At 39.3% G+C, this 27,779-nt stretch overlaps 1 protein-coding gene and 1 non-coding gene across 32 annotated transcripts in view; one reads left to right on the top strand and one right to left on the bottom strand.

The window, feature by feature from the left end:
* SYNE2 (spectrin repeat containing nuclear envelope protein 2) overlaps positions 1–27,779 on the bottom strand; it is a 370,575-nt gene that overhangs the window by 126,727 nt on the left and 216,069 nt on the right. For 30 of the 31 annotated variants that reach the window (XM_016926198.4, XM_009427921.5, XM_016926202.4 and 27 more), the window contains 11 exons: positions 24,883–25,051; positions 22,910–23,065; positions 20,413–20,553; positions 18,387–18,569; positions 17,445–17,582; positions 11,200–11,385; positions 9,345–9,467; positions 7,993–8,175; positions 5,561–5,692; positions 909–1,094; positions 234–308 (listed from right to left, as the gene is read on the bottom strand). In XM_016926198.4, coding sequence (XP_016781687.4) covers positions 234–308; positions 909–1,094; positions 5,561–5,692; positions 7,993–8,175; positions 9,345–9,467; positions 11,200–11,385; positions 17,445–17,582; positions 18,387–18,569; positions 20,413–20,553; positions 22,910–23,065; positions 24,883–25,051 — 1,672 coding nt within the window. The remainder of the gene's footprint in view (positions 1–233; positions 309–908; positions 1,095–5,560; positions 5,693–7,992; positions 8,176–9,344; positions 9,468–11,199; positions 11,386–17,444; positions 17,583–18,386; positions 18,570–20,412; positions 20,554–22,909; positions 23,066–24,882; positions 25,052–27,779) is intronic. The other variant, XM_016926211.4, reaches the window with a different exon arrangement.
* Positions 3,928–4,028, top strand: MIR548H (microRNA mir-548h). The gene has a single exon (NR_035884.1). It is a non-coding gene; the product is annotated as a microRNA mir-548h (primary transcript).

Genomic DNA, 27,779 nt, shown 5'->3' with positions numbered 1-27,779 from the left:
TCCCGTATGCCAACAAGAGTGTCTGAATTACATTCATCTCACTCTTACACAGTGAAGTAGGTTTCCATACACTTAAACATTAATAACATAAGAGAACTACTTCAATCATACTTTTAAAATATCAACATTAATTTTAAAAATTCTTAGGTTTCCATTCACTTTAAGATCTTTTCATTGACTTCTTTTAGAGGTCTGGTTCTAACAAACTTTAACAAGAAAATCATTTCCCTTACTTCGCTCTTCACGGAACTTTCTTCCACCTCTTCCTCGACTGCTGCCAGGTAAGACATGGAGCCTCTTCTGTTCAACTGAAAGGCACAGCACAAGAATACCTGCAGTCTGCTTGCCAGTCAACATCACCAAGATCCCAGTCCAGCTGCATTTTTATGTAGCTAATTTTTTACTCACTTTATCCAAGATGCCCACCCCCACAAGAAGCCTGTCTCCTGGTCCGTTCAGCTCCTCCAGCCAGATACCCGGAGTCAGTCAAACCTTAGGTCTTGTTATTTTCATGGCCCCCTGTGCCCCTTCATAAACAATTAAAGAATGCGATTCATTGATGTGAATGCAGAGAAGACTTAGGCACTGGGCCCTTCTTGAGTCTGCAAAGGGCTGACTTTTCTGTACGAAGATACTTCAAAGGGAGGCTTGATCCACCTGCCTGTGAAATTTTATAAGCATGTCCTAAAGTAATTCAGGTGTTAAGAATTCTGGGTGGAGTCCAGAACAGGCACACCCTGAGGATTTATATTCACTAGTAAACAACCTCAGGTTGAGTATTTCCACTTTTAAAAATTCCTTTACTACAGGCCATAGACATAGATGCCACAGGTCGTTCAGGTGGAAAACACTACCCATTAATGCTCTTGTGGAGTGTGGGGCCAGCATTAACCTAAAGTCATACCCACCTTCCGCTCAGAAGCATCCCTCTCTGCCACTCCACCTTCCTCTGATGTTACAGCTCTTTCTACTCCTTCTTGTTCTTGCTTCAAATGCTGGTGAAGGTTTAGTACGGTGGCCTTCAAGTCCACCAACAGGTCTTCTTTTCTCTGGTTCAAACTCAGAATCTGTTTCTCCATACGTTCGATTTCTCCCTGTGTAGAAAGAGTGTTTGCATAGGTTTGAGAAGTCTGAGGCCTCTGCAGGCCCAGAGCAGCCTGCTTCCTTTGGTACAAGGGCTGAAGATTTTTCTTTGCTGTTTGGTTTACAAAGCCAGAAGCTAGTCTCTGGTACAGTATAGCTCCTTTCCATCCTGGATACAATTCCAAAGGTCCTGTGTAGGGTTTATAAGCTATAGGATGCCTCAGCCTTACCAGAGACCTTGTGAATCAGAATCTCTGCAGGTTGAGCCAAAGCATGGAAACTTGTAACATGCTCCACAGGTGACTGTGGTGTGAGGCCAGGGTTGGGAGCTACTGCTCTAGTGGCCAGCTACAGGACTGAGAGAACCAGGATCCACGGGGCAGGGCCCAGGAGTCTGCACACTAACCAACACTGCACAAGTGCCTTATGCAGACTTCCCATTGTGTCCCAAAGTATATTAAAAATGCTTGTCCCCAGGAGACATGTTCCCATGTCTCTCCAGGAAATTCTTAAGCAGACTAACATTTGGGAACCACTGAGAGAAAATGAAGACAGAAATCTCATTATTTTATTATCATCTTTGAAGGCTTCTTTGGTATTACTAAATTCGTTTACTTTTTTTTTTTAAGCAGAGTCTATCCTGCTCAATCATTTACTTTTTCTACAGTAAAATCTTCCTACTAAATAGGAATAGGTAAACAAATAAAGGTACCATGTAGTATATCTTATTATGGGAATGATGGACAGATGATCTCAAGCTTCGTGATGTTACTTTTAACATTTATATTATTGATATGTGCAAATCAAATTTCTTATTCATGGCAGATATGCAGATGCCCACTGTATGTCTAAGATGACTATAGGATTATAGATTCTTAGCTTTGGAAGAAACAGCAGGTGACAAATACACTAACATCCTTCTCTCTAGCACCTCTGAGAGATGTCATTCAACTTGCCTGAGCTCCTGAAGTGAGTACTGCATCATAAGCAGCCTGCTCCTTTTTAGAAAACCTTCATGTGTTTGAAATTTGTTCCTAATATATTCCTTAGACCCCTATTCTTTCCTCCTTATTTCTTCCTTTCTTGCTGTCAGTTCATCCATCCACCCATCCTACAGATAGTCATAGAAGCAATAATTTTCTTACAGAACGGAGAAACGTAATCTGTCTCCACCTGCAAGAGAGAGTTCTAAAGGCCAGAGAAAGAAGGTGATTTGTCCAAAGCTGCAACTAGCACACAGCAGAGCACAAGCCTGGGCTTTCTCCTGGTTGTACTGCACACATTCCTATGCCAATACCCCTACTCTGTCTGAAGTCAAAATTTCTGTGATTGCTTTTGGGAAATAACAACTGTTTGACTTAAATCTGAGTTGGCTGCATTTTGTGTACCACTTTCAATAAACACTAAACTTCAGAGGTACACTGCCTCCCGACAAGAGCGATACTACAGCCACTAGGATAACAGAAACAGAGTAGAGGCACAGTCCTACATGGAGCAGCTGCTCTCAAAGCAGCATCTGCAGACCCCTGGCCACAGTCCATGAGGTCCAGATCATTTTCATAATACTAAAATGTTATTTGCCTTTTACACCATACTGACATTTGCACTGATGGCATGAAAGCAATGGTGGGTAAAACTACCGGCACCTAATATGAATCAAGGCAGGAACACCAAGTATATTCGTTGTTACTGGGTTCTTCACTTTGATGTATTTATAGTAAAAAAAAAAATTCCATTTTCCTTAAGAATTTCCTTGATAAAAATATGTGTCTTAGTTTATTTGTGCTGCCATAACAGAATATCTGTGACTGGGTAACTTATAAAGAACAGAAATTTATTTCTCACAGTTCTGGAGACTGGGAAGTCCAGGATCAAAGTATTGGTAGGTTTGGTGTCTGGTGAGGGCTGTTCTGTTTCCAAGATGGCACATTGAAGACTACATCTTCCTAAAGGGAAATTTGTCGTGTTCTCACATGGCACAAAGCAGAAGGGCAAAAATGGGTGAACTCCCTCCCTCAAGCCCTTTTCTGAGGGCACCTAATCCCATTCATGAGGGAAGAGCCCTCATGACTCAATCACCTCCCAAAGGCCACACCTCCCGATACTGCTGTGTTGGTGATTAAGTTTCAACATGAACAAAAATGTTGGGGGGAGGGGAGGCAACATTTTTTGGGAGGACAAAAACATTCAAACCACAGCAGTATGTATTTTTAGTATTCTTTGTGAAAAAATGGAAAGTATGCATATGGCACTTCTGCTGCATACCAAGGGCCAATGGTTGAGAAAAAGCACTTATGCTACTGTTTGAGTTGTAAGCTGAACTATCCTTTTTATTCACAGAACACTATTTTTACGTGAAAAAAAGCCAGCTGATAAACTATATTGCTTTCCTTAAATACTAAAAGATTTTTTCTGAAGAGATAAGTGTTAATATTAACAACTATGATTTAAAGAAATATTGACTCTTCAAATGTGTCAACATTTGGAAGATCTGCCTAACTCAGCTAATCAGGATTTTCCAAGTGATCGAGCGTGATGTTATAAAATCATGCATTGTTAGAAGATCCATTCGAAGTACAAAGTAGGCCAGTAAATTTTAATGTAAAAACGTATAAAGTTCATTGACATGGGTTTAGATTCCATTTTACAATTAATACATAATTTGCACTTGTTGGGTTTTAGTATAGTTTCAAAGAAAAATGTCCACAATTATTCAAAAGGACTATTAAAATATTCCTCCATCTTCCAAGTGCATGTCTTTGAGAGGCTGGATTGTCTTCCCATACTTAAAACAAAACTACATGCTTCAGCAGATCAAATGCAGAAACATTTGCAGCACCCACATCTGTCCATTAGGTGGGTGCAAAAGTAATCGCGGTTTTTGTCATTACTTTTAATGGTAAAAACTGGAATTACTTTTGCACTGACCTAATATTAAGCCATATATTAAAGAGATTACAAATACATAAAACAATGTCACTCTTCTCATTACTATTTGTTTCAGAAAATATAACTACTTTAAAAAAATGTTATTTCTACTACAGCCTGGGTAACACAGTGAGACCTCATCTCTAAAAAAAAGAAAATAAAAATAGTTATTCCTATTAATATGTAGTGGGTTTATTATTGTTGCTTAAAAACTAAATGAATGTTTTTACATTTCTGAGTTTTAATTTAGTTATCAATGGATATAATTCATATAAACAAAAGCTCTCTGGGGTCCTTGATTTTTTAGCATAAGGGGAAATCTAATATTTTTACAATATTGAGTCTTCATTACTGAGTGGGAATTATTGATCCACCATTTAACAGCTGTGTCATCTTGTACTCTCCTGTACTTCACTGTAGATGTCAAATCACTTGCCCCAGGTCTCACAGCTGGCGAGTAGTGTAATCTTCTTTTGAGTACCATATTAATTGCTTGCCTGTATCAATTTGATGGCAAGAAAAAAAGCAGCTCTCTATTACCCCTAGCATACAATCAGGTTTTTTGTTGTTGTTGTTTTTTATTATAGAAATGCTACTTCAAAAACAAAGACTGAAAAAACCCAGCAACAGATGGTTAACATGCAAACCATTGTAACTGAATCCACAGGACACTGTTTTCTTATTTTTTATTTTTTTGAGACGGAGTCTCACTCTGTCACCCAGGCTGGAGTGCAGTGGCGCGATCTCGGCTCACTGCAAGCTCTGCCTCCCAGGTTCACTCCATTCTCCTGCCTCAGCCTCCCGACTAGCTGGGACTACAGGCGCCCACCAACACACCTAGCTAATTTTTTGTATTTTTAGTAGAGATGGGGTTTCACCGTGTCAGCCAGGATGGTCTCGATCTCCTGACCTTGTGATCTGCCCGCCTCGGCCTCCCAAAGTGCTGGGATTACAGGCGTGAGCCACCGCGCCCGGCCCACAGGACACTGTTAATTCTGACATATGGCAATATGTCAGTATGGCAATACTGCTTAGAATATGGAATTCTTCATTACAATAGTATTCAGTGTCTTCACTGCTGAAGCCCAGCCTGCCTACACTGCCTGACTCTATCCCAGAAAGTCAGGTTGTCCAAATATCCTGTGTGTTATATCAGGTTCTTTGGTACCAGAGCAAATTCAGATCAAAATGCTTCAAGCTGAGGCCATGGGCACTTAAAAAGCCCTCCATTAAAGAAGGAGATGCGGCAGCCCTGGCTCAGTTTCTGGGATTAGGACTGCCCAGGCTACAAACAGATAAGGCTTCTCTTGATCAAACATCAGGGGCTATAATTTTGTCACTTTTTAGTAATGATAATTATATAATCATCTATTTTATGAAATAGGGATGGAAAGTAAACACACACAGAAATACCTTCAATTGTTAACAGAGAAACAGGAACTTACACTGCACCACTAGAAAGGCTCCTAGACACCAAAGGCTTAGTAAGTATTAAATAAATGGACTGATGGACAAATGAAACATACCTTTATGAATGAAAGAAACATACCTGTAGTTGTGGCAGCTTGTCAGCTTGGTCTGGTGACATATGTTCAAGGGAGAACTGAGCTGAATAATTATTTAAGATCTGTTTCAAATTTTCTATTTCTTCATCACATTCATTGGTCTGTTTTATGACTACCTATAAAATAACCCCCACAAAAAAGAATCTTTGTCATAATCTAAGCAGATTAATGGACTATTTTCATTGTCTAGCCCCATGGAAGTTTTAATCACTCACAGCAAATATGCACCCATTGAGATTTCAATAGGACGTGGTAGCCTAAACAGAGAGAAGAATGTTTGCAAAGCTGACACCTGATCTTCTTGCTCTACTAGATGCCAGGGTACCTTGGGCAGTGCTTAAAGTACAAGTCTCACTGGACACACCTTTGCTCTTAAGTATTTCCGGTCCATTGGGTTTATTCTGGAAAGCATTTTATGGCGTGTTAACATAAAGTTGCTAACTTTTGAGAAGTTACTGACAAGTCACATACACCATTTTAATACATATTCCATGGCGGGGGGAGGGGGGCTTTCCGCATAGAAAGGTGACATAACGATTCAGACTGAACAGAGCATGTGAGGTCAGTGATGATGGGTTTTCCCGGTCCAGACTCATCTTCACCTGGTACCCCTTGGGATCAGTGATGTGTGTTTTACGAGTAAGAGGGTGAGGGTTCAAGAACAGTCTAAATTTGCAGAATAAGAACTAACCAGAACAATACCTGGCATCTAGTGCTAGGGGAGCAGGAAAGCTCAGACCTATCTGTGGACTAAATAATATGATTAAGCACGATGAAAAACAAAGAAACAGACTTCAAAAGAAAAACTAGATACTTCTTTGGTATGCTACATGATGAAGCAAAATGCCTTTTAAAACTACAAAGTTTCTAGCCAACACGAAATTCTTCCTTGTATTTTCTTTAATATTTAACTATAATTTTAGCCATAGGCTGGAAATGAATAACTATGTTCACTGTGCACATCTGTTCCCCAGCCCTCAATAATGAACTACATCCCGTTCTCTCCGCAAAAGGAATTTGTCTTATTTTCTACAACGAGGGTACTTACAATATCTAAAGTAGAAATCAAAGGAAATGTACCATATTCTAATGATTGTCTTCACCACTGTCTTCCTTAGCTTTGAAATATATGAGGGGACATCTGATTGCCACCAGCACAATGAGATGGAAAATTTGAGCACCATAGTTTGATACCTAACTTGGCACAAAACAGAACTGCCTCTTCTATTTCACCCATTTCGTCTGTGAAGAAGCCACTTGAAAGCATAGTTAGGACTGTGGCTTTCTTTTTCTGACCAGGAGACTAATAAAGCACAAAAGGATGAAAATAATGGATCGAATTTTATATTTTTTTCTCTTTATATTATTACAAGGTAGTACATTGAGTGCTAGATCTTTTTTCTCTCTGTGGGTGTTACAGAATGACATCAGTTGACCAGTAGCCGGACCAGAGAAACTGAGTTAAGACTCAAACCAGAGATTGCAGTCTCCTCAAACCTTAGGAGAACAGAGTGGCCACCAAAATGTGCATGAAATTTAAGAGGGAATAACATATAGTCATTTTTCTTCTTACAACCAGAAGGCGGTCATGAAAAATGAAAAATAACCCTTACAGTGACCCATCTAATCAGGAAAGGCAGCATGCAGGAGGTTGACGGAGACAGTTGGAAGTCTGTGCAGACTTTCTGCAACTTTCTGTTCTTGTGGGAGTGATTGTTGATCCAGGAATACAAACTAAAGATTATTCCTAACTAATGATGATTCCTGATGGAGAGTAGTGATTTAACAAAACCCAACCACCACCACCACCACCACAACACAAAACCCCTCTGGGGAGAAGATGAAGAATATCAGCTCTCAATATGCAGAAATGACACCAGGAGTTTAGAAACTCAAATTCTTGTTCCATGTGTACATAAATTAACCTCTACACAAGTTAACTCTGCGGTCCTTCAGCAGGTCACTTAACCCTGATGCCAATTTCCTTATCTGTAAAAATAAAGATGATAAAGTGCCTACTCTACCTACATCACGTTTGGTAATGAGAAAATCAATAGGAGAGTGACTGAGATGAACACAGAGATTACTATGGTGATGATTACTTTACAGATCTGTTGGCCTCAGAGGCTGCAAATGCCTTGTTCAGGTTTGACTCTCTTCCCACAGCATTTTGCCCATGTAGGTCAACAACTGTGGAATGAAATTAAATAGACCATAACTATGCTTTAATCTCTTAGAGGATAAGAACTGAGAAAAATAACCTTAGCTCCATTTGAGCATGAAGATATGCTTTTATATCAAATGCCACCTCCTACAATAATAGGATAATAATGAATTTCAATTAGAAGTGAAAACCAAACCAGCTTTTGGTGAACATTTTCATCCAGTAAGTTGGATGTCATCAGGAACTGCTTACCTTTAATAACTCATTTTGTTCTTGAGTCATATTTTCCAATAGTTTTATATCTTGTAAAAGCTGATTTGTCCGCTGAAACACAGGCAGAGGTTTCATTCCTGTTTGGGGCAACCTCAGTTCCACTTGGTAAGACACTATCTCAGCAATGGTTTTCTTCATGGGACGTATATTTTCAAGTATGACCTTAATTATATAAGAGGAGCATGTTACAGAAATGAAAAGACAATGGCCACTGTTAAATTTAATTATTCAAAATTAAAATACAGTATAGTTTTTATAGTTTGCATTTTTAAAATAATTTCTTAGCTCAGATTGAAAAGAACTATTATATCACTCATGATCGGGGAGTTGAAAGTCTCAGGAAAGAATAACTGGGGCAAGAGTAACCTACCAATACTAAATTACGCATTTGGACAACTTTTTCTTCCTTTTCTCCCTCTGCTTTCTGTGTAGAACTGGCGTTCTGCTGTGTATATTGTCACTAGGCAGTGAGCAATGTAAGGGCAGGTACTGCCTCTCACTTTCGTAGCAACTACACCTAGCACAGGGCTTCCCGTACAGTAGGCCCTCAAAAGTGCTTATTGACTTGAACAGAACTGTGCTGCATGAGTCCCAGGAGTATAATTATGTTTTGCTTTAATAACATCTGATCCATAGAAATCTGGATTTATGTAACCAATACATTAGAAGAGATTACTCACCGTACTAAGTCATATTTCATATAATATCATTTCATTTAATCCTCACAACCCCTCGAGAGGTAAGTATCCTAACCTCCATTTCACAGGTGAGGAAATTGGGTTCACAGAAGTTAGAAGATCCAGGTAAGCTGAGTCTGTAAGAGGCAGAGCTGGGAACAGAATCCAGGCCTCCCTAGTCCTAAACCACATGCTCTCAATCACTAGGCTGAGCAGGGGATCAACATTTGCCTGCTGTTTAGTCATGTCCCAGCTCCTCTGTCAGGGGCTCTATTTACATTACAATTGGCCAATGTAATCTCCTCAGTACCAGTGCACGGATATGAAAGAGAATCCAAAAACCATTAATTACTCAGTCATGCAGCCAGTGAGCAGTCTAGCTGGGGCTGGAACCCAGTTCAGTCTGAATTAGGGGCTCAAGCCCTTGAGTTTGATTTAAATGAAAAAATAACCTATAGGAAAATTATCTTTACATAGGTGGTACTACAACTACGATTTAAATATACAGTTATAGTTATTCCCATCAATTTCCCAACCTTATTTTGCTATTACTCTGGTAAGACTAAATGCTTTTTTAAATCACATTATATTATATTTTGAAAAAGACATAATAAGTATCATAAGAAAATACTTTAAATAATAATCTATGCTTACCTCCCCATGTTTGAGATGTTCTTCAGGTGAAAAATCAAATATTTCTTTTGATAATAGGATAGTTTTGATTTTTGAAACTCTTTTTTCCATTGATTTTACTTCAGATTCAATAGCAACCATATCCTAGAATTTCAGAAGAACACACTGATGCAATAAATATTGTATATTAATCATCTATAAAAGTTTATTGGCATTAACTTTATTCTCTTATTTAGCCAAATAATGTCTGCCATCTATATCTCTGAAAAACTAACCAAGCACTATAGATAAATAAATAATGTTCACCATTTTCTTTCCTTTTTTTTTTTTTTTTTTTTTTTTTTCCGAGACGGAGTTTCACTCTTGTTGCCCAGGCTGGAGTGCAGTGTCGCGATCTCTGCTCACCGTAACCTCCGCCTCCCAGGTTCAAGCGATTCTCCTGCCTCAGCCTCCTGAATAGCTGGGATTACAGGCACGTGCCACCATGCCCAGTTAATTTTTATATTTTTAGTAGAGACGGAGTTTCGCCATGTTGGCCAGGCTGGTCTCCAACTCCTGACCGCAGGTGATCCACCCGCCTCGGCCTCCCAGAGTGCTGGGATTACAGGTGTGAGCCATCGTTCCTGGCCAGGGACCAACAAAACTTTATAAGAAAATGAAGCAGTATGTACAATAGCTGTTTATAGTGATATCTTCAAATTATGAGGAAAAGTTAAATTACATGGACATTATTCTGTGCACCGACTATTTAAGAAGGTATATAGAATTATACAATGTATTTTAGGGTAATTTTCATCATACATTATAGAAGCATTTAAAAATTTTGAAATGAGCTTCAGTAACCAAAAATAATTACTTTAACACTTATTATTCCCTGAAGATACATGAGTGTGGTGTAGGGAATGTAACTGAGTAACAAATGTAAATAATGAAGAACTGTAATTGCCTCTACTATGTGACTCTATCTTCAAATAAATGCTTCTGATGTTTCAAGCCAAAATAAAAATCCAGAGGCTGGCAAATAACAACCCCTCAATAAATATTTGCTATTGGTAAATAAAGACTTGGGACTACCTGTTTTAAACTTGTTTTTAATTCCTTTTTGTGGAGAAGGGGGTCTTACTATAGTACCCAGGCAGGTCTCAAACTCCTGTGCTCACATTATCCTTCTGCCTCTGCCTCCGTAAATGCTGGGATTACAGGCGTGAGCCACCGTGCTGGGCACCACGCCCGGCCAGAACTATCTCTTTTAATTCCCTCTTTCCTATCCAGCATTTAAAAATCAGTAGTATTTCTCTTTGACAAAGAGAAAACACTGAGCTTATTTTATCGGGATTCTTTACTCTTTAAAACAGACCACTTCTGGATTGAAAATAGGGAGATGCTTTTTGTTATAGTTTGTTATAGTTACACTACAGGTTGCAAAGTAAAGTAAAATATAATTCCACAAATGAGAACATACATGACATTTTACCAGATCAATGTGTCTTCACATTGATTAGTTGTATAGTGCTTGGTTAGTAGTATAACTCTAATTTATTTATTTATTTATTTGACAGAATCCTGCTCTGTCACCCAGGCTGGAGTGCAGTGGCGCAATCTTGGCTCACTGCAACCTCTGCCTCCCAGGTTCAAGCGATTCTCCTGCCTCAGCCTTCCAAGTTGCTGGGATTACAGGTGTGCACCACGATGCCCAGCTAAATTTTGTATTTTTAGTAGAGACAGGGTTTCACCATGTTGGCCAGGCTCGTCTTGAACTCCTGACCTCAAGTGATCCACCCGCCTTGGCCTCCCAGTGCTGGAATTATAGGGATGAGCCACCATTGCCCAGCCTCTAATTTAATCCTGAATGATTAAATGAATGGTACAAACTTACATCAGCCATTCGCTGAATCTGTGGAAGGCTTTCCATTATTTTTTGCTGTAAAGCTGTTACTTGATTACTTAACTCTTGTATGGATTGTGTTAATTCATCTGTTTCAAAAATTATTGACAGGTCTTCTAGATCCATAAAGATTGAATGTAAAAGATTGTGCTTCTGTTCTGAATCTTCCAAAGCCATCTAGATAAACACAGAATGGGAAAAATAGAGAGAAACATCAAGATCCTGATATAAGCTGATTAAAATTTAAATCAGAGAAAATTGAAAGTTCTCTCAACATTTTAAACTAGTCATTTCTAGTTCGATAATGAAAACAGAACACCCCCTATCATCAATGACAGTGAAAGACTTCAGAGTATCTACCCGTATAACTGTAACATAATAAGAAACATATATATTTGGTCTTCGTCCACTTCTAAAACCCTTGGAATCCTTTAATAATAGGGGAGAGAGAAGTGTCTTTTATTATACATAATAAGCCCTTTCATACATGTAATAACTTTCAAATTTAAGATGTCAAAATAGCTCAGCCACCTAATGAAAATGTTCAGCTTGATAATGTACTCTTCAGGTAATTCCATAAAAAATAACTGATAGGAGAAAGAACATTCACTTACACAACTAGAATTTCAGTCACAAGTCACTAAAACTAAGTGGATTATTCAGAATTTTATATTAATCTTATTCAAAATCCTTATAGGAGAAAACTTTTAGGAAAACAAAACTTAAAACCAATGCTTTTTTTTTTTTTAACCAATTATCCACTGACAACAGCATCAAAAACCATAAAATACTTAGGAATAAATTTAACAATATACATGTAAGAAACGTATACTGGGCCGGGTGCAGTGGCTCACGCCTATAATTCCAGGACTTTGGGAGGCTGAGGTGGGTGGATCACCTGAGGTCAGGAGTTCGAGACCAGCCTGGCCAACATGGCGAAACCGTCTCCACTAAAAATACAAAAATTAGCCAGGTGTGGTGGCGGAAGCCTGTAATCCCAGCTACTGAGGAGGCTGAGGCAGGAGAATCGCTTGAACCCAGGAGGCGGAGGTTGCAGTGAGCCATTATCGCACCACTGCACTCCAGCCTGGGTGACAGAGCAAGACACCATCTCAAAAAAAAAAGACCTGCATACTGAAAATCACAAAACATTGTTGAGAGAAATTAAATCCCTAGAGAAATAAAGAGATATATCATGTTCCTGGATTGAATAGTCACTATGGTTGAGATGTTAATTCTCTTCCAAATTGATCTACAAATCTAATGCAATCCCACTCAAAATTCCCACAGACCTTTATTTAGAAATTAACAAGCAGATTCTAAGATTTATATGGAAATACAAAGGCCTTGATTTAGCCAAAACAAATCTGAAGGACAAAGTTGTAGAATTGATGCTACCTGATTTCAAGACTTACTGTAAAGCTATAGTAATGAAGACTGTCATATTGGTGAAAGTATAGACATATAAATTAATTGAACAGAAGGGAGAGCCCAGAAATAGATTCACATGTATAAGGTCAATTGATTTCCAACAAAGTGCCAAAGTAATTAATGGTGATTGTTATCAATAAATGATGCAGAAACAATTGGATATCCCCATGGAAAAAAAGAACTTTGATCCTTCAATCACACCTTATGCAACAATTAACATGAAATGAATCATAGACCTAAGAGAGTAAGAGTTAAAACTGTCAAGTTACTGGAAGAAAACACAGGAAGAAATCTTTGTAACCCTGGGTTAGGTAAGGATTTCTTAGAATGCAACACAAAAGAATAATCCATAAAAGAAAATATTGATACATTGGACCTCATCAAATTAATAACATTTGCTCTCTGAAAGACAGTGTTAAAAGAATGAAAAGACAAGCCGCAGACTGGAAGAAAATATTTGTAAATGACATATATGTCAAAAGAATGGTTTTCAGAATATTTTACAAAAAACTTACAACTCAACAAGAAGACAATGCAATTTTTTAAATGGGCAAAAAAAATTGAACAAATACTTCACAAAGGAAGTGTACAAATGACCAATAAAGACATAAATAAATGCTCAAAATTATTAGTCATTAGAGAAAACCCGTTTAAACCACAATGAAATACCACTGCAAGTCACTAAAATGGCTAAAATTTAAAAGGCAGACAATATTAAGCGCTGTTGAAAATATGAAGCAATTAGAACTGATGTTGCTGGTGGGAAAGAAAAATGATACAGCCATTTTGGAAAACAATTTCTCAGTTTATTATTTATTTAAACACATCGTAAAAGTCAGAGATCCTACTTTTAGGTATTTATTCATTGAAATAAAATGAAAACATTTGTCTACACAAAGATTTATATATAAACATTCACAGCAGCTTTGCTCATAACAGCCTATGGTAGCAGCCTCTAAGGTAGCCCTGAATGACCCCTACCTCCTGGTATTCATACCCCTATATCAGCTTCCTTGAATGCAGGCCAGACTTACTAATTTAATTCTAATAAAATGTGGCAGAAATGATGAGATGTCACTTCCAAGGTTAGATTACAAAGACTGTGGCCCAGCCTGGGCAACAAAGTGAAACCTTTTTACAAAAATTTAGAAATTAGCCAGGCATGGTTGTGTGCGCCTGTAGTCGCAACTACCTGGGAGGCTAAGGTGGGAGGAACATTTGAACTCAGAAGGTGGAGGCTGCAGTGAGCCGACATTGTGCCACTGCACTCCAGCCTGGGTGACAGAGCAAGACCCTGTCTCTAAAAGAAAAAAAAAATGTGGCTTCTGTCTTGACAGCTCTCTCTCACTCTCTCGGAGATTGTTTATGCTGAGGGAAGCCAGCTGCCATGGTGTGAGGCAGACTCCTGGAGGAGCCCACGTGTCTGTAAGTAGAAGCAGATCTTTTGAGGCCTGTCAACAGCCACGGGAATGAGCTTGGAAGCAGATCCCACCTCCTCCCTCACACAAGTCGAGCCTTCAGACGAGCCTGCAGCCTTTGTCGACACCTTGACCGCATTCTCATGAGAGACCTTGAGCCAGAGATATTTAGCTAAGCCATGCCCATGGACTCCTGACCCACAGAAACTGTGATAATAAGTTTGTTGTTTCAAGCTGCTAACTTATGGAGTAATATGTTACACAAAAATAGCTAATATATAGCTCAAAACTGGAAGCAACCCAAATATCTATTAACTGGTAGATAAACAAACTACTCATTTCCAAACTTATTTCCAAAACTGGAACACTACTTGGCAATCAAATAATTAACTATGCATTAAGTGTAACAACCTGGATGAATCTCAAAGGCATTATGTTAAGTGAAACATGTGAGCCACAAAAGACTACATACTGTTTGATTCCCTCTATGATATTCTAGAAAAGGCAAAACTATAGTAATAGGAAACAGTGAGTGATCACCTAGGGTTGAAGACAGGTGAAAGGGGATTGACTGCAAAGAGGCAGGAGGAAACGTCTTGGGAGATGGAGATGTTCCTTATATTGATGGTGGTGGTGGTTACACAACTGCACTTTTATCAAAACTTACCTAACTGCTACTTAAAATAGGTGTATTAATATTTTTACTGTATGTAAATTATACCTCAATAAAGTTGATTTAAAAAACAGGCCGGGTGTGGTGGCTCACGCCTGTACTCCCAGCACTTTGGGAGGTCGAGGTGGGCAGATCAGCTGAGGTCAGGAGTTCAAGACCAGCCTGGCCAACATGGTGAAATCCTGTCTCTACTAAAAATACAAAATAAGGTCGGCATGGTGGCACACGCCTGTAATCTCAGCTACTGGGGAAGCTGAGGCAGAAGAATCACTTGAACCTGGGAGGCGGAGGTTGCGGTGAGCCAAGATCGCACCATTGCACTCCAGCCTGGGCAAAAAGAGTGAAACTCCGTCTCAAAAAAAAAAAAATTAGTTTTCTATTTTTATAATGTCATTTTATGAATTTATGTTTCAGTTATTCTTACAACAGTAGTATTTGTGGAATTATCTTTAGGTTACAAAGACCTGTTTTAACAAATGCAATCCAGGTAGAAGGGTATAGTGCAATTAAAACAAACATTTAAAGCTTAGTTGAGAGTTCTGACACTTCTTTAAAAGTCAATATAAAAACTAATACCTGAATATGCTAGAAAATGGAAAAGGGCATCCTAAAAGTAAGATTATTGCACAAATGAGGATTTCACATAGGACTAGTTATTTGGGACTTACTTCCCAGGAGGAGATTAGGACACATCGGGACACATAGAAATAAACCCACGCCTTCCTTGTCCCTACTTCCTTTACTCAGTTCTAGCTCAGAAAGAAAGTCTAGCAATTTAGAATGTCCTGAAGTTTGAGAGATGCTTTTACATTTTTACATGTGTATCAGTAGAAGGTAGCAAAATCCCAGCTGCTTTTGCCTGAACTCACTTTTGTACAGTTTTTTTTTTAACTCATAATAAGCATTTGAAGGGGAAAAAAAAGCATCATTCCTCTCTCTTGTCTTGGTAAAGTCCTCAAAAATGGTGAATCAGGGAGGTGATAAAGAGTTTAAAAATGACAACTTTGGGGATGTGGAAAGTTAATCCAAGTGGGGGAAGGCAAAAAAAATTAAGCAAGGGGAAGAAAAGAAAAAAAAAATGGGTAGAAATGCAGCATCTTTACAACTGTTACCGTAAGAAAAAAATATGCCAACGATTCTCAAACGTCAGGGAGGTCTGAGGTCAGCAGCTCACTTAGGAACACACTGTGCCATTCCAAAGATAGAAAAAGGAGCTGAATCACCTTGGAAGTCTGATTCTGTAAACACTGTTACCAAATAAGCTTTTCTCTAAGGGATTCCTTCTCATGGCAGAATAAGAGAAGGGAAACACACCTGCGCAATCCAACTTCCCTAGTACTCAGCATCCGGAAGATGTTTTGCAGCCGAGGCCTCAAGTGGGAAAACACTTTCATTTGTTTTGACTTTGTAAGCCAGCATGGACACGTGGGGCATGTGTGGAGTACCAGCAAGGACAGGAAATTTGGAATCATGGTGTGTTAGAAGTGGAAGGAACCATGGGTTCGTTTTCTGTTGCTGTGTAACTAATTACCACAAACTTAATGGCTTAAAACAAAACAAAGTTATCTCACAGTGTCCAAGGGTAAGGAGTCCAGGCATAGCTGAGGTGAGTCCTCCTTACAGGGAGCCACAAGGATGCAGTCCGGTGCCATCTGGAGCTTGGGGTTCTCTTTCAAGATCATTCAGGTTGTTGGCAAAATTCAGCTGTAGGACTGGGTTCCCTGTTTCCTTGCTGGCTCTCATTGACTCTCAGCTTCTAGAAAAAGCCTTTGGGCCCTAGCTCCATGGCCCTCTGACAATATAGCCGCTTTCTCAAGAAGAATCTCTCTACACTCTGCTGCAGGCTGAGTAGCCCTTATCTGAAATGCTTGAGACCAGAAGCATTTCGAATTTTGGACTTTTTCAAATTTTGGAATGTAAGTATTATACTTACCGGTGGAGCATTCCAAATCCCAAAATCCCATATTAGAGAGCCTTATAATCACGTTAATCAAGTACTTATGGGAGTGACTACCCCATTACCTTAATCATATAACATAACCTAGTCAATGAAGGGACTATCCCATCATATTCATATTCCTGCCCACATTCAAGTATTATTCTTTCAGGTCATATACACCAGAGGATGGGAATATTGGGGGGCATCTTAGAATTCTAACAACCAAAACCATCAGCACTATCCTATGCACATTCTTTTCTTTTTTTTTTTGAGACAGAGTCTTGCTTTGTCGCCCAGGCTGGAGTGCAGTGGTGCGATCTCAGCTCACTGCAAGCTCCGCCTCCTGGGTTCACGCCATTCTCCTGCCTCAGCCTCCCGAGTAGCTGGGACTACAGACGCCCGCCACCGTGCCCAGCTAATTTTTTGTATTTTTAGTAGAGACAGGGTTTCACCGTGTTAGCCAGGATGGTCTCGATCTCCTAACCTTGTGATCCGCCCACATTCTTATTTCATGGGGAGAAACTGAGGTCCATAGAAGATATACTAAATTATCCAAAAAGTCATAAAGTAGTTATCAGGACAGTAAGAGCTGAATCCTGGTCTCCAAAATCCATGTCTACTGCTTGCCACTCTCTCAAGCTTCCTTCTGCCACTGACATGGTTAGCGGTAAGGTTGTATTTCAGGAAAGGAGGAAAAAAGCACCAAGACAATCAGCTAAGCCACAAATCTTTATGTAGATGCTATGAGTGGCAGAAAACCTGGAAGAACACTTACCTGCAGAGTGCTAGCATGGTGACTCAGTGTCCTCAAAGAGTCATAGTCAGCAGGATTGGCCAGCAAATGACTGGTATTTTCTATCCAAGCCTCAGTGCTCTTCAGAAGGTCACTGTATTCCTCCATCTTAACTGTGGCCTGGGAAAGAGATGCAGGACCAAACTTAGTCAGATGCCTTTTACTGGAGCTGAATGACTCCTAGATGAAGAGTCAATAGCTGTTAGTCAGGGGTGTGTCAGGCCTTGCAGATGTCTGCTCCCCATGGCTGGGGCTACTTATTCACCTGCTCTAGGCTATGATACTTCTGACTTTTAAGACTAACTCTGACCATAGGTGGAAAGGATTTAATCAGTTCTACTCCAACGTTATGGGCCTCAGCAAAGTTCTGGGTTAGCCTTACAAGTATTCTGGTTCTCATTTTATGCTTCATTTTAAAAACTGGACTGTACTTTGTCCTCCTGTTCAGGACCTTGCCCTACAGTTCTTCTAAGACTAGGATGCTGCCTCACTCTTGCTAAATCACAGACACAACTCAGCCAACCACAGCTCCTATTTGGAAGGAGGGTAGAGAGGGTATCTTTTCCCCGAATGACAGTCTTTCTCATTGTTGTCTCCCTTACTAGACTCCTGAGATCACCTGCCCTAAATTCCCATTACTGGTCTTTATCCACCTGTTGGGGAGCCTGGACTTCCCAACAGTTTGCCTGGCTCTTGCTGTGGTCAACTTCTGGATTCTTGGTTCTGTCTGCCCAATCAGACTTCCTGCCTGCACTAGCATTGAAATCTGTCTCCTCAGCACCCACACAAGCCTACCATGGCCCCAGCTTCAAGTCCAAAACTGATAATTCAAGAGAAACTGACTGTTTCTGAATATATTGTTTTGCTTTAACACCATCTCAATACCACCACATGATATGAAGCTATTACGAATCACAGCCATACCTTATTCAACTGTGAGGTTCTACACTCTGCTCTCTGTGATACTTGCTGATACTGCTGGAAAGGAATCATCAAGTTATCCATCCATTCTTGAGCCTGTCCTGGGTCCTGTTCAACAATGTCCTGAACTTCAGAATCCAGCTCATTTAGTTTGGAATGCCATAGATCTAACTCGTCCCACATTTTCTGGAGAAGGAAATCGTAAGTCAACTTGAATGAAGAGGTCATAGTTTATGGAGGCAATGCCTGGTTTTCACACAGTATTTACATTTATAAATGCTACTAAAACATCACAGAAACAACATCACATGAATAGTTGTTAATTTATACCCAGCAATTTGTGATCTAAACTGAAAAACACTTTTCCTGAGCTCTCCTAACTACAACTGTATTCATTTCACTACAAATTAGCTGTAGGGGAACAGAAAGACCTGGACATTTTTAGAGATGACTGACACAAACAAGGTCAATATAGCCCTCATCTCTCAAGAGTGACAAGCAAAATATTCTGTTTAAAAAGGGCTTGGGGAAAGACTTGAACCTATTTACACTAGTTCATACACACACACGCACGCGCACACACACACACACGCTCTCTTAATCTACAAAATAATTTCAAGTGAAAAAATAAAACAAAGAAAAATATCTGGGCTGGGTGCAGTGGCTCACACAATTTTGGAGGCCAAGGTGTGTGGGCTGCTTGAGCCCAGGAGTTCAAGACCAGCCTGGACAACACAGGGAGACACCGTCTCTACAAAACTTAGCCAGGTGTAGTGACGCACACCTGCAGTCTCATCTACTTGGGAGACTGAGGTGGGAGGATCAATTGAGCCAGGGAGGTCAAGGCTGAAGTGAGTTTTGATCACACCACTGCACTCCAGCTTGGGTGACAGGGTGAGACCCTATCTCAAAAATTTTAAAATAAAAAAGAAAATTATCTGCTGACTTGGGATGAATGCAGAGGCAGAAAGCTCTAGAAACATGTATTAGGAGCAACTGCTTTTGACTCAAGAAACCAATAGGTTGGATTCAAATCTGAACTTCGCTGGGCAGAGGAAAATTTCAAAGGTAAAATATTCAATTCTTAATGTTTGCTTAAGAACATTTTTTCCCCTATCTTGAGGACTAGGAAAATCTAACTTGTTAAATTAGGTTCCTCTGCTTAAGATTTGTCCAATAGTGAGCCATACTCTGACCTATTTTAAAAGCCCCAAATTATTAAAACATTTCCTTAAGACATAGATTAGAACAAGAATCCTTTCCCTATGCTGGAGTTTACTTGCGAATTAAGAAGTAGAATAGTGTTTATGTACAGTTTTGCCTAAGATTTTATTTTATAAGACATTTTACGAGGGAAATAAATTTGGAATTTTTATTTTTATTTAACCTTTGCAGTCTAAAAAAGAGCTTTAATATTTTTCATATTCTATTGAATGATTTTTAGTATCAGTATCCCCAAGATAAGATCCTTACTTTCCTTTACTTGTGAAAATGCTAGTTCACAATCACAGGCTCTCAGAAGTTTGGGTATATGCCCACCATGGAAAAACAGAATTATTTTTTTGAGACAGAGTCTCACTCTGTCACCCACACTGGAGTGCAGTGACATGATCTCGGCTCATTGCAACCTCCATCTCCTGGGTTCAAGTGATTTTCGTGCCTCAGCCTCCCGAGTAGCTAGAATTGCAGTCTTGTGCCACCACACCCAGCTAATATTTGTATTTTTAGTAGAGATGGGGTTTTGCCATGTTGGCCAGGCTGGTCTCAAACTCCTAGGCTCAAGTGATCATCCCATCTTGGCCTCCCAAAGTGCTGGGATTACAGGCGTGGGTCACCGCACCTGGCCAAGAGAATAATTTTTAAATGCAACTTTCCCTATCAAGCCTCTCTAGGTGATGCCCCTGTGGATTTGGTTTACAATTTCTGTGCTTCAGATTAATTCAAAGAACTCACCCTGTGGTGACTGATGAACAAGGCAGGAGTGGGTCAGAAGTACCGAATGCTGAAGGGAATAAAAGGAGGATTTTACCTTTTGAATTTCTTGAGCTTTCTCAATATTTTTGCTTTTCTGCTGCAACATCTTTTCAACATTATGAAGCCCATTGTTAATTTCTTCTATTTTTCTCCTCATTGCATATGATGGTGAGCTTTTTAAGACTTCATTGCTAATCTGTGAAAGAGACAAAGACGCATTTGGCTTAGAGAGGTTGTCTGCACTTTATTCATAGGTTCGAACAACAAAAGTGGTAGTCACTCTGTTTTAACTTGTAAAAATCTTTTAAGGGCTGGGGGAAGAAATTCTGGCAAATGCATTAATGAGAAGGTGGATAGGAAGACTAATAAATGGCAGGTGTGTTTACTTCACCTTTTAAATCTCATCTTAAATAAAATAAAAATTGGTTTTTTATTTGTACTGTAATACATGTAATGTAACATGTATTACAGATATATGCTGTGTTGGGCAAAATTACTGAGTGGATTGTGTGAAACATTTCCATATGGATCAAATGATATAAATGAATTCCTGGGGGATAAATTATTTTTATACAATCTTTCCATTTTATGAGAATCTATCTGCATAGACCTGTTTTCAGTAAAACCAAACTTACTCTCAAGCTGACTTTTTAAAAAAAAAGTAATTCCAATCATAGTATTCATTTGGGTGAAACAACCTTCTAAAATTGCTATTTCTTGAGGATGCACAGAGCTTAATTATTCTCTGTGTAACCATTTGTAGATGTTTTCCCAGCCATCAGAAACTTAGCTACTGAACAGCGTAATTTTTTTTTTTATCTAAATGATTCTCTTAAAAAGAAACAAAAAAAAAACCTTGAGCTAGGAAAGATAATAAATGAATGTTGAATGTATCACTTTCCAAATACCTGACTGATGTGTGTTCTTGTTTTGCTATTTGATAAGGCTTTCTCCAAGCAGCTACTAAATAACCAAATAATACTTTATGCTTTTGTATAATCCTTTGTTTTGTAAGTTAAAAAAAAACAACTCTATCTGTGTAACCATTGAGACTAAAATCATCCTGTGCAGACAGTATACAGATGCTGAAACTGTAACACAGACTAAATGACTTGCTACAGTCATATGTCAAGGAAGTAGCTGAACTTGTCCCAAGAAGCGCCCAAGTCCCTAGATTGAGTCCCAGGCTCTATTCACAATATCAGGCCTTGATACTTTTATATCATGTCTTTATTCCCCAGACCATACTGCAGTCAATATTATTAGAAAAAAAAAAAATCCCACTTTGGTTCCATATTAGTTTTTCATGGCTGGCTGTGTCACAAATTACCACAAGAAAAGTTTTCTGATATTTTGAGCACTTATTCTCCTGGCAGAAATGTATACCATTCAGATACATTAGGACAGATCATGATTTAGGAAACATATGTAGCCATTTGAATTATACACAATGTTACTATGTCTGTCCCCCGGGATCCTTGAACTTCCTTTAGCTGTATCACACAATAAAAATTAGTTGCTGTTTGTTACAAATATAGAGGGTCATAGCGGAAATTTTCTACCTTGAATTTGAACGACTGATTTTGATTATTAATTTACTCTGCTAGGGATTTTCATAAGTATTCATGAGAATAACATTTAGTTTCTCTCAAAATATTTAGTATTTTCCTGAAATAAAATCAACAGTAACGAGATCCTTGAGAAAGTACGAAATAGGTTTTCTTGTGTTAACTAAAAAAGATTTGTTATAAATATACGTTAAGAGTTTACATGTTTTTTACATGTGAGATTTTCCTGAGAAATCTGTCATAGAATTAATGACATATTCTAGCAACTAAGTTTGAAATCTGAATTTTTTGTGTTTAAGATCTATTTTATTTATCAAGTTGTAAGTATTCCAGAAAAAAAAAAAAAATCCTTCTGTGGATACCAGACCAAATAGAATTTTCTTCTGTTTGATATGGGCTGTCTTTCTACAATCTAATCAAAATATCTTGCTAAGCTCCTATGTTTCTAGTATTATAAAATATTTTCCACCTTTTCTTTAAATCTGGACTTTCAGGTATAAAGATTTGCTCAGGTACTTTTCATGAGAATTCTGTTAACATCGTTAGACAGACACTACATACTAAGTGCTATTCCTAGTGAGTTGTGAAATTTGTATTCTTATTGCCTTAGTTGTAATGTCAAAATGTTTCAAAGAATGTATTTTAAAGCAAAGTATTAATGTCCAAAATGTTCAAGTGGTTGTACAGTGGTTGTACAAAAGCAAACAAAACCAGTAAAAAATATTATATAACTGTATTATAAAATGCAAGAGAAGAATAAGCATTTTGACAATTAAATACATATAAATCATCTAATTCTGTTATCTTATGTCACATATTTAGAGCATCTTTATCTTAGCATTCAATAGACACGATGGTCACTTAACTCTTAAAAGAAGTTATAGCTGAAATCCTGGCAAATGGAATTTGACATTAAATGATATTTTCCTCTTGATAGTCATTCAGCTCCGTAAATAATAACAGTAGTACAGACATTATTATTACCTTCTCATCTATGTCTTCTAAAGCTTTTCTGCATTCTTCCACCTGGGATTCAATCTCTGCAGGGACTATGGTGTACATTTCGGAATACTTGATTCGCAGTTTTTCCATAATATTCTCAAAAGTTAGTTTCCCTTTCTTAAGGATGCTTTGAAGCTCCTAAAAGCATTAAGAGAGTTGCAATACTCACGAGACTGGGGGAAAAGTTTAATTCTAAAAAGTGAAAGCAGCCTTCCAGCACATCCTTATGATTTAAAGGAGTGCAGTTTGCATGACAAAACCCCACTAGTGATACAAGCTGATTAAGCCCCAGAGACACTCAGTTTAGTCAGATGATGCTTTCTAATTTGTAAGAATTAAACTTGATATCTCTTCATAGTGTCACGCCATTATCTAGAAAAGACATTACAACACCCCCTGCTTCTAAAGTACCTTTAGGATTTAATTGTATCTCCATTGCAGTCCTGATCTAAAAAGCTGCAAGCAGCAAAAAAAAAAAAAAAAAAAAAAAGTTTCAAAGAAGTTTTTTGTTGTTGTTTTAACGTGTTGCTATTTCTACTTCTTCCTCCATTATCATCACAATGATTCAAGGCCACTAAAAGCCCCACGCTTGGAGCAGAAGTGTCTACTTTCATGTAATTAGACAGCCCTGCAGAGCTCAACTGCTTTCAAAAGGGAGGGTTCCAGTTCCATACAAAGAATGTAGGTTTTTAGGAGATAAAAGAAACCTGAACAAATAGTCTATTGGTTGTGGCCTAGAAACCAAATCTGATCTACCTTCTCCTGCAGTAATTATAAAGGAGAAACTCATTTGTATGGGAAAGTTTCCCAAAGATCAAGTGGAAAAATACTTCTTGACTTGACTGTGGCTTTTTTGTTGTTTGTTTTGTTTTTACAGTAGCTGTTCAGTAGCATTATTTGTGTTCATGGATTGAGTCACCATACTGAAGAATGATTACAATTTTAAATGACTCTGTAATGTGTCATTGTTTTCCTTTTCTTAATCCTCAGCAGAGGACAAATCTAGAGAGAGAAAGTTAGAGAACAATGCCATTCAAAGATGGGGTTTAATAAGTAAGTGTCATCCCGTTTTATCTACACCTAGTCCAGGAGTACAGGCTTTCATTCAGAGGTACACTTAGAAGGCTTCCCCATGAAGACTGCTTCTTTACTTTCCAATATAATAACCAAAAGTTCTGTTTAGACAGCATGTGACTTTTTTTTTTTTTTTTGAGATGGAGCCAGGCTGGATTGCAGTGGCACGATCTCGGCTTACTACAACCACCACCTACTGGGTCCAAGTGATTCTCCTGCCTCAGCATCCCAGTAGCTGGGATTATAGGCACACGCTACCATGCCTGGCTAATTTTTGTATTTTTAGTAGAGACGGGGTTTCCCCATGTTGGCCAGGCTGGTCTTGACCTCCTGACCCCAAGTGATCTGCCTGCCTGGGCCTCTCAAAGTGCTGGGATTATAGGTGTGAGCCACCATGTCCGGCCAACACGTGACTTTTGAATAAACTTCCAAACATCCTTTTGGGCTGTCACTATTGGACTGGAATGAAAGAGGTGATTCTTCTGAAGAAATGAGATTCCAGATGACCTGTAGGGTGTACATAGACCCTGTCAGAGACAAGGCGCCATGTCCTACTAAAGGAGTAATGTAACATACTACTTAAGAGTGGTCTGAGGCCCTTGTTCACCAAACACACTGGAAACATAGTTGAAAGAAGGCTGCTTGGTCCAGACTGGCCTACCTTCCAGCCTTGTTTCAACTCTGTTCTCTGCTCTCCAGCCACACTGATCTTCTCCCTTGGTTCTGCCCATACCATGCCACAGGGCCTTTGCCTATGCCTCTCTCTCTCTCCCCAGACCGCTCCCCCAAACCCAGCCACTGAGTTATCTCTACCCCAAGGACTTTGGATACAAGACCGTGGGCCTGTACCTGCCACATTCACTAATTCATTCCTCACTTACCTCAAATTGTTCTGACTTTTCTGGGTGATCCTGGAATGCCATATTTTGGAATGAAGTTGTGGTCTGCTGAAAGAAATTCTTCAAAGCAATTATCTCTTTTGTGAAGGAATGTCTTTCTTGGATTTCAGTCTGCACCAATTCTTTATTTTTTTGAACTTTCTGAAGAAGCCTAAAAGAGAACGTCAAAATATAATTGTTTCTTTATCCTGCTCTTCTATGAATAAAATGAAACAGTTTTATTGCAACAATTAATGAAATGCCTGAATAGCTCCTAAAGGATGGTTATTTCCTCTAAGAAAAAAAGTAACAATTTTCAATAATGGATGTACCACATATAAAAACAGGTACAAAATCTACCACTTAATCAAAAACCTCTCCAAATCTTTCGCCTCAAATACTCTCTTTTCACACATTACATTGTAACTGACATTTCTGTCCTCTCTTTTTCTCCACGTAATCCTTGAGCTCACATGAAAATGACTTAGAGGTGTGAATGGAATCACAGGTGGGCTCTTGGGGACAGACAATCCCACTGGGCTTCTTCTCTTAAGCTGACCCATTTTGCTATGGATGCAGCAAATATCAGAAGAGGCACTGAAGTGGATAAAATCTTTCCTGAGGGTTATTTGGTAAGTATCTATGATATTGTGATATAATAAATATATACTTGATCTCTGCTGTAGTTCCTGAGACAGAGCTCTTAATACCCTTGTAGATAGGAGTGCTAGCTAGGAGAGTCTTTTGTTCTAATACTTGATTTTTGACCAGTTCCTGACACAGAGCTCCTAAGCCCTTTGTAATTTCCTGAGTGATAGGAGCATCTTTAGTTCTAAGGAGGCAACTCTAGGTGGGATCCTGAGTAGCCTCAGGATGAGGGCTGGTTGCCAGGGGAACCAACTATGTGATTAAAAGGTTGGAACTTTCAGTATCACCCCTACCTCCAACACACACCCCCAACCTCTGGGGGAGGGGACAGAAGCTGAAGGTTGAGTTGATCGCCAATGGCCAATTACATAATCAATCATGACTACATAATGAAGTCTCCATAAAAAAACCCAAAAGACAGGGCTCAGAGAGCTTCTGGATTGCTGAAAGCCTGGGGGTTCCACCACCTAGAGAGAGCAGGGAAGCCCCAGGCCCCTTCCTATACCGTGCCTTAGGCACCTCTTCCATCTGGCTGTTTATCTGTATCCTTCATTATATCCTTTATTAATAAACTGGTAAACATGAGTAAAGTGTTTTCTTGAGTTCTGTGAGCCACTCTAGCAAATTAATTGAACCCAAGAAAGGTATCAAAGGATCCCTTGATTTATAGCCTACCAGCCAGAAGTGTACCAGCGGGGTGCAGTGGCTCACGCCTGTAATCCCAGCACTGTGGGAGGCCGAGGTGGGCAGATGACCTGAAGTCAGGCGTTCGAGACCACCCTGGGCAACATGGTGAAACCCCTCCTCTACTAAAAATACAAAGAATTAGCCGGGTGTGGTGGCACATGCCTGTAATCCCAGCTACTCAGGAGGCTGAGGCAGGAGAATCGCTTGAACTCAGGAAGCCGAGTTTGCAGTGAGCCGAGATCATGCTATTGTACTCCAGCCTAGGCGACAGAGCAAGACTCTGTCTCAAAAAAAAAAAAAAAAAAGGAGAAGTATAGGTAGCAACCTACTACTGATGATTGGCATCTGAAGTAGAGGTCCTCTTGTGGGATGGATTGAGCCCCCAGCCTGTGTGATCTGATGCTGTCTCCGGGTGGATAGTGTGAGAAATGAATTGGTGTCTGCTGGAGAACTGCCTGATGTGTGGGGAACCCCCATAACCAACATGGTGTCAGAAGTGCTTTGTTGCATGGTGTGTAAGGGTAGAGAGAAAAAACAAGTTTGCTTTTTCTTCAGAGCACCTCTAGCCATAAAACTACTATATTCTTTGACCCAGTGATTCTACTTCTCACTATCTTTCTCAATGAATTAGTCACAGATGAAAATATAGATTCTGGCATAAGAATATTCACTGCAGTGTTGTTATGAAAATTAAAAAAAGTAATTTAAAGATTCCTTATTAGGGGCTTGGTTTAACACATTATGGCATATCTTCATGGTAGAATATTATACAGCTAGTTACATTTTTTATTTTTATTTTTTGAGATGGACGTTTCAGGCTGGAGTGCAATGGCATGATCTCACCTCACTGCAACCTCTGCCTCTTGGGTTCAAGTGATTCTCTTCCCTCAGCCTCCTGAGTAGCTGGGATTATAGGCGTGCGCCACCATGCCCGGCTAATTTTTTGTATTTTTAGTAGAGACGGGGTTTTACCATGTTGACCAGGCCAGTCTCGAACTCCTGACCTCAGGTGATCCATCCACCTTGGCCTCCCAAAGTGCTGGGATTACAGGCGTGAGCCACCATGCCCGGCCACAGCTAGTTACATTTTAAAAGAACATTTAATGGCATAGGAAGACAAACATGATTTGCTGGTAAATTACTCAGCAGAATACAAAACAGTACAAGTATTTTGATCTCAATTTATTTAAAAACAAAATCATAGCTAAAAAGGAGAAAAAAATGATTGGCAGTGGTTATTGCTGAGTGGTGACATTAAGGTAGATTTTTATATTAATTTTTGTAATTTTCACATTTTCTGAATTTCCTTTTTTTTGAGACAGAGTCTCACTCTGTCACCCAGGCTGGAGTGCAGTGGCGCGATCTCGGCTCACTGCAAGCTCTGCCTTCTGGGTTCACGCCATTCTCCTGCCTCAGCCTCCCGAGTAGCTGGGACTACAAGCTCCTGCCACCACGCCTGGCTAATTTTTTGTATTTTTAGTAGAGATGGGGTTTCACCACGTTAGCCAGGATGGTCTTGATCTCCTGACCTCGTGATCTGCCCGCCTCAGCCTCCCAAAGTGCTG

This window comes from Pan troglodytes, chromosome 15, assembly GCF_028858775.2.
Source record: "Pan troglodytes isolate AG18354 chromosome 15, NHGRI_mPanTro3-v2.0_pri, whole genome shotgun sequence".
In the NCBI taxonomy this organism is placed as follows: domain Eukaryota; kingdom Metazoa; phylum Chordata; class Mammalia; order Primates; family Hominidae; genus Pan; species Pan troglodytes.
The sequence above is the reverse complement of the archived record's forward strand: the minus strand, read 5'-3'. Positions and strand labels throughout refer to the sequence as shown.